Source organism: Malus domestica, chromosome 13, assembly GCF_042453785.1.
Source record: "Malus domestica chromosome 13, GDT2T_hap1".
In the NCBI taxonomy this organism is placed as follows: domain Eukaryota; kingdom Viridiplantae; phylum Streptophyta; class Magnoliopsida; order Rosales; family Rosaceae; genus Malus; species Malus domestica.
Genome location: NC_091673.1, coordinates 34,358,150 through 34,365,251, shown reverse-complemented (window position 1 = coordinate 34,365,251; position 7,102 = coordinate 34,358,150). Strand labels below are relative to the sequence as shown.

General features: G+C 35.7%; 1 protein-coding gene across 1 annotated transcript; it reads left to right on the top strand.

Annotated features, from left to right (window-relative positions):
• Positions 1 to 3,552: 3,552 nt before the first annotated feature.
• On the top strand, positions 3,553 to 5,560 carry LOC103404099 (transcription factor MYB36). The gene is made up of 3 exons (XM_008342957.4): positions 3,553 to 3,894; positions 4,033 to 4,162; positions 4,361 to 5,560. The coding sequence occupies exons 1-3, from the start codon at positions 3,759 to 3,761 to the stop codon at positions 5,253 to 5,255; spliced, it is 1,161 nt and encodes a 386-aa protein (XP_008341179.1). The 5' UTR covers positions 3,553 to 3,758; the 3' UTR covers positions 5,256 to 5,560.
• The last annotated feature ends 1,542 nt before the right edge of the window (positions 5,561 to 7,102 follow it).

Here is a 7,102-nt window from a genome sequence, read left to right as displayed (position 1 = left end):
CTTCTATTCAACAAGTATCTTGTGAGGATGTGAAGATAAAAGATTTCCACATCAATGAAAGAAAAACCTTGTAAGGCACTTATAAGAGATTAGGTTACTCCTTATATTGTCAATTGATTTATGGTGGAACCCAACTTTCTTCATGGTACCTGAGTAGGTTGGTCCACATGTGCTCCACATCACTTAGTTTGTGTTGTCCACATGTTTTGCTAGAAAATTCCCCATACGTGAGCGGGCGTGTAAGGAAGCGAATGTAAAAGACTCCCACATTGGTAAAAGGAAAAACCTTGCAAGGGCTTATAAGGGTTGAGCTACTCCGCATATTTCCAATTGGTTTTAGGGTGGAATCCCAACTTTCTCCATATCTTAAGGCTTACAGTGAAACTAATATGAAAAGCAATAAATAGACAAGCTTAATGTTTCACTTGATCAATGCTATAAGAAAACTTTTTCCTCTTATTTGTAATTTTCCATTTGTAAAAGTAGGATTTATGTATGGTCAACTGGGCACAATTAGTTCTTCCTCGTTGAGTTCAAATAGTTCTTCTTTTTGCCAGTACAGTTGTGCATATGCGTGTAAGGTTTGGGTGGAGATGACACAAGTAATTGCCTTCAGAATATATATAATTAATATTGCATATATTTTTAGTCTAAGGGCATGGACTTTCCCACCAACTGTATGAAAACCCCTAATTGTCACTTATAAGTCAAGGGGCAGAGAGAATCATTCGCTAGAGCTTTCTTTGTCACTCTGAAAATGCAACTGCTTAATTTCCTTGGCAAGAGTTTTAAATCCAATCAGTTTGTTATGATTACTGTGTGGTACCCAGCTAGTTTGAAATGCCTAAAATTGTGAAACATGTAAAAGATAGACATGAATACAAATTCAACCCTTCAATTAATCACTATGATACAGATTGATGCGGAGAGATATATGCATAGTAATTTTTTCTAGAACCTTCCACCTGCTAGTGCATCTTCAATTTGTTAGCAAATCAAGTGAGAACCAGATATATAGCAACAGTAATGCATAAATAATAGTACAGTATTCTCAAATTCATTGAAAGCATTTGCTCACAAAAAGAATATCATACGTACATAGACAAATTGGATATAGTTCAGAAAATAGAACATGAATAGCAGATATATTTTGGCAGGCCAAAAATAGTGTAGGAATTACACACACCAATAAAATGAACTATTCCTTTTGCATTTTACACTCAGATTTTATTTTATTTTCCTTAAAAACCCTGATGTACTATAAAAGGGTGGGGATTTGGGCTAAGTTGTACACCAAGTTAGTCATTATAATTGGGTATTGGACTTGTCATTTATGATCCATCTGAGTCCAACTAGAGATCTCTTACTTGCAACTTTTAAGTAGCCGAAGAGAAATATTATTAGACCACAGTTCTTGTGGCTACTCACAAAATTAGATATATATGTTTTATTATGGTATCGGAGTTATGGCCTTAGTTTCCCTGCATTATTGGAATTTATTTATTTTTTCATTTTATACAAGTGATATTGAGAGAGAAATTTGAGCATAGAACATGCAAGAATAAATATTGTTAACCACTTAAGTTACAAGCCTCACAGTCCATATATATTGTTGGTTATACAACAGAAAGAGAGTTTAAACAAATTTATGAGTTTATCACGCAGTTTTGGTTGAAGAAGTTTTTTATTACAAGAAATATCTGAATCTACCATTTGATATTGCCAAGGAAGATATGTGTGCTGAATAGTAATCCAACAAACCCTGGACACCTAAGAAGAAACATCCAATAAAAAACATGGTATCGTTTCTTTAAAGTTACGCTCAATTGAGGTCATAATAGTCGGCTCAGTCACAGTGATTATGGGGCTTAATACCTCAATTACCTTTATAACTTTATATTCTGTCAGATTAAATTGAAAAAATTGCAGGCAGCGTTTTCCTATTCACTACCAATTCTACGGTACCTTCTTAAAAAAAGTATTGGTACCATTCAAGACACACTATGATGGTTCAAAATTACACTTCAAGATTAAAATGATAAGGTTCAAGTTAATAACAAAGAATGATATGGTTATTACTATAACAAGGTTGATAGTTACTAGTTACATTATGGATGTTTTGTTACATTGTCAAGATAGGTTTTTGTACTTCAATGTGATTGAATTACAAAATTAACATTTAGTATTACACCATTTATGTAATATTACAGTAGATGTATTTTATTGCTAGTGAACATTATGAACTTACACAACATTGTAATCATGTTACACCATGATGTCAGCACACCAGGTCTAAGGTAAGGTTACACCGTAATCGTTCAAATTTACACTCTAAGGTTACATAATTATCTTAGCATCGTATTTAGTTACACCAAATAACGTTGGTATTACTATACCAATGTTGCTCTTTATGATGTGGGCCTTAGGTTACACTGTAATCGTTTAAATTTACATTTTAAAGTTGCATAATTATCTTAGCGTTATATTTAATATTACTATACCAAGGTTGTTTTTTACAGCGTGGACGTTGGACTTCGATTATACTGTTAAGGTAGTATATAATAGTTGGATGCTATTGTATTATATTTTAACGTTCAAATTAAATGGTAACGGTAATTTATTTTTTATTAAGGTATCCAAACAACAAATGTGTTGTTTGAATAGGTTCTATTCTCTCTCTCTAACATCGCTGGTAGACAACCAAAAAAAAAAAAAAAAAAAAGAACCAATCTATAGAAACAGGACTGTATATAGGTTCTCGGGTGGCTTAAGAATGGAACATTTCAAAACAGCCACTTTCGAGCCATTTTTCAGTCAAGAACTATGATTTGAGCAATTTTCAAAACTTCGTAACTTGATCGTTTCTTAACCAAATTTGACCCATAATATAACAAAATGAAGATAGGAAAGTGTAGAACAAGATTATACCTATTTGGAAGCCCAATTGTTGCCGGCGATAGCCGGAAAATAGTTTGAAAGATGACTGATCCGAGAAAACTAGAAAATTCATCGGAAACTGGGTAAATTTTAAATATTGATAACTTCTTCAATACTCAACGAAATCAAGTGATTCAAAAACAAAAATCATACTTCTCGACGAGACAAAGAGAATGGTACCTTTTTCGAATTTGGTTAAGAAACGATCAAGTTACGAAGTTTTGAAAATTGCTCAAACTTCCGGCCAAGAACTCCGGAACACTTAACGGAAAGACCAAAATAATGGATGGTGGACAATCTTAAGGACCATTTCTATTAATTTTCAATTTCAAAGACCAAAGCGATGTGTTATGTATATCTCATGAATCATTTTGGCTAAAAAGACTTTCAAAGAATAATAATTACAAACTAAGAGGATGGAGGCTTCTTCTGACCAATACCCTGTACTAATCAGATTCAAATAATAAACTACTAAAACAAAAAAATAATTTGATTTAATATTGCAAAAGAAGAAATCTGTGCAGTACTTTGTCATGTTGCATGCATTGTTAATTATATACGATCGAACTAATCCAAAAAAGTAAGAGAGAGAGAGAGACCTTGATCAAATCCTGGAGAAGAAAATTGGGTTGAATAGTGAGGAGAGGGATGAGAAGACTTTTCTGTCCTCATGAGTATCACATCATCCATTCTTCCTACCTATAAATCTTTGTCTTCCTTTCCCAATTTTTCCTAACAATCTCGACAGCATTCTTTTGGTACTCACTCTCCTTGAAGATCCTGAAAAGTAAAAAAAAAAAATAGAGAAAAGATCAATCGAGATGGGACGAGCTCCTTGCTGTGACAAGGCCAATGTCAAGAAGGGACCATGGTCACCTGAAGAGGATGCTAGACTTAAGGCCTATATTGAAGAGCATGGTACTGGTGGCAACTGGATTGCTCTTCCTCAGAAAATTGGTAAGAACACAAAACTGACTCAATTGTTGACACACTCTATTTCATCTGTATGATAATTTGTTCTTAGGGATATTATGATTTTGGTTTAGAAAGTTGTACACATATTTCAAAGCTTGATCTGATTTGACCTTTTTGCAGGGCTCAAAAGATGTGGAAAAAGTTGCAGGCTGAGATGGCTCAACTACTTGAGGCCCAACATCAAGCATGGTGGATTCTCAGAAGAAGAAGACAACATCATCTGTAGCCTCTATATAAGTATTGGTAGCAGGTAAAATTTAATATCACCCAAGAAATTTAACTTCAACATGTTGTCCAGTTAATTGATTATACTCCAAGTATCCAAGGTAGCAAGGGTATATCGCATCAAATAGTTCAATAATATAAATCATTGATCCACTATCCTAGGGTTTTCTGAGTTTCTTGTTGTTGGAGTCTAATATGTTGATATTCGATCCTTTACTTTTAGGTGGTCTATTATTGCTGCCCAGTTGCCTGGAAGAACTGATAATGATATAAAGAACTACTGGAACACCCGATTGAAGAAGAAGTTACTCGGAATGCGTAAACAGTCCAATATCAATCGATCTCCCCTTGATCAGAGTCAGGATCATCAGCTCAAGGATGCCGACGATGCACAGGCCTTAAGCAGCTCGACCCTTGAAAGACTTCAACTCCATATGCAGCTTCAAAGCCTTCAGAACCCTTTTTCTTTCTACAACCACCCTGCACTGTGGCCCAAGTTGCACCCTTTGCAAGAAAAGATGATCCAGACCCTCCGTTCCATGAATGATAATAACCCTATGATGCACCACCATGCTCCCACAACTCCTCTTCAACCAGCTCAAGGGCAAAAGGGCAATATCAATGATGTCTACGAGCAAGTGCAGCCCACTTCTGCGTCTATCTTAATTCAAGAGGAATATGCAAAATTATGCAATAAAAAAAATATGGATGAGCTGGAGAATCCTTTGAACGGCATGTCATCCTCGGACACCCGCTATCATGCTTTCATCTCCACAAGCAATCAAGTGGACTCAACTATTGTGGCGGCGAAAGCTGATAATGTAGAGCAGTCAAACAGCGTCGGGAGTCATGATCCTCATCACCAGGTTAATTTAAGCTTCCACGGTGAATTTGGTGACACCGATAACAATAAATGTGTTGGTTTCACAGCACAACAAGAACATGATCAAATGGCTGAATTTGATTGTTTCAAAGAAATGAATGTCTCCAAGGACAGCTTGGTGTGGTGGGCTAATGAGTTTGACGCCAAATCTGCCTCTTCAGACTCCTGGGATTCTACTTCTATTCTTCACTCCCAAGGGATGTTTCAAGACTATGAATTAGGTTACAACATGTAGTTACGGATAATAAGGAGTAATGCTATATAAACCATATTTACCGACCTTATTGTGGACTGCATCAGTAATAGAAGATCATGACACCACAAATACAATAGCAAGTGGGTTATACTTCTCTTGATGTGATCTACAATTTGGTTCATAGATGTGTTCAAATAGCTTTATCGAATAGGGAACTGGGTATGGTAATTTTTCAGGGGTCATAAGATGATAAAGGCAAGAATGATAATTAATTAGTTGACATCGATCATAGTGTGCATGTTTTGTAAATTTGTGTTAAGAATAATTTTAATACGGTTCTTGTCTCCTGCCAGATTATATTCTAACAATATTTAAATTCATCATTCTTTATTTCGTTCACTTGTAATAGGAAATACGAAATGGCAAGGAAATCCAAGTGAACATAAGAACCTAATTAATAAAAGTTATTATGGAATTATTGAACTTGCTTAAACCCATGTAAGGGTAAACAAACTTGGGTGACCTTGTACCTTGTGCTTAATACTCAATAGTCACTCCTTTCTTCTCCTCAATATATTTACCATTATGTACTTGGCCTCTTCCTTATGACCTTTTTTTGGAAGGGGCCTTTCACATGTTAGAGTACGAGTGATTCTTATAGTCTTGAAACGATCACTAAGTGTTTCAAATTGGTATGAAGAAGAATACAATGCTAGAGTTGTTCTAATTGTTTTAGGACTAAAACTCAATGATTTACTCGGATTAGAACTCATGCCTGGATAAGGATTAGTAATTCCTTATAGGATTGTAGTAGGACAACCAAGTTGTTTTGATATATATAACACAGGCTACTGCTCTCACAAGTACTACTCTTGATTGAACCAAATACCCATTATTTGGCTGAGTATCGAGAACCTGCAAGAGAGGAGAAAGTTTATTTGTTACAGGATTGGGATGGCTTCTTCATCATCGTTCATGTCTATAGGTTTGTAGACTCTTTGTTCCTAATTTCAATTGCATTGCATCAGTTGATATGTTGTCTTTGTTGTGATTTAATTGCTTGAACAAATTTGTTTCTTTAGACTAAGATTTAATATTAACTTAGATTATCGAGTTCGGTCTAACATCACAATGCTAGCAGGTCAGTTTGAGATTTAACAAGATTTTGAATATTTGGTTATTAATGTTCTTTGGCAATAATATGATTTTGGTCACTATAGATTGCACACAGCTCGATTTTGGTCTATCCAGTTTCTTCTTTTCTTTAGTTGAAATTCATGAGGTTTCAGTCATCAGTAAATTTAAGGAGGAATAAAACAAAGCAAATGAATTGTAACCGAACAAGGATGACGAAATGAATGAATGAATCAACGTTCTACAGTTCACCCACAATAAGTACTTTTTTTTTTTTGAAGAGCAAGGAAAATTCATTCCAGGGCACAGAGGCCAACGAAGAAACAAGAGAGCCTACTAAGAGGCAAACAAACAACAAGATAAAGAAGGAAGGCAGTGAAAGGAGTTACATACAGAGACGCAACAACTAAGCTGAGGTGTCACCCCCCACACTACCACCTACAACTAATGAGGACAAGGAAGACCATCATTGTTTAACACAAAAACAAGCGAAGATGGTGGCCTATCGACCCAAACAACATCACACAGCTCCGCATAATCACGCGACGTAAGAGCATCTGCCGCCATATTGGCTGATCTTGGGACCCAAGACCAGCGACATTTCTAGAAGGCATCCCCCAAGAGCTTCACTCTTGCTAAAGTCGGAATAGCCTCCCAACTGCCATTCTCTAAAGAATTTGAAAGGCAAGAAATCGCCTCGGAAGAGTCAGATTCCAGAATAACCTCAAAAAAACCCAAAGTTGCACCCAGTT

What these genes read in the sequence shown, in the direction of transcription:
- LOC103404099 (XM_008342957.4), top strand. Translation starts at nt 3,759, where the DNA reads ATGGGACGAGCTCCTTGCTGTGACAAGGCCAATGTCAAGAAGGGACCA. An exon ending in TGCTCTTCCTCAGAAAATTG is followed by an intron (nt 3,895 to 4,032) that starts GTAAGAACACAA and finishes ACCTTTTTGCAG; the next exon opens with GGCTCAAAAGATGTGGAAAA. An exon ending in TATATAAGTATTGGTAGCAG is followed by an intron (nt 4,163 to 4,360) that starts GTAAAATTTAAT and finishes CTTTACTTTTAG; the next exon opens with GTGGTCTATTATTGCTGCCC.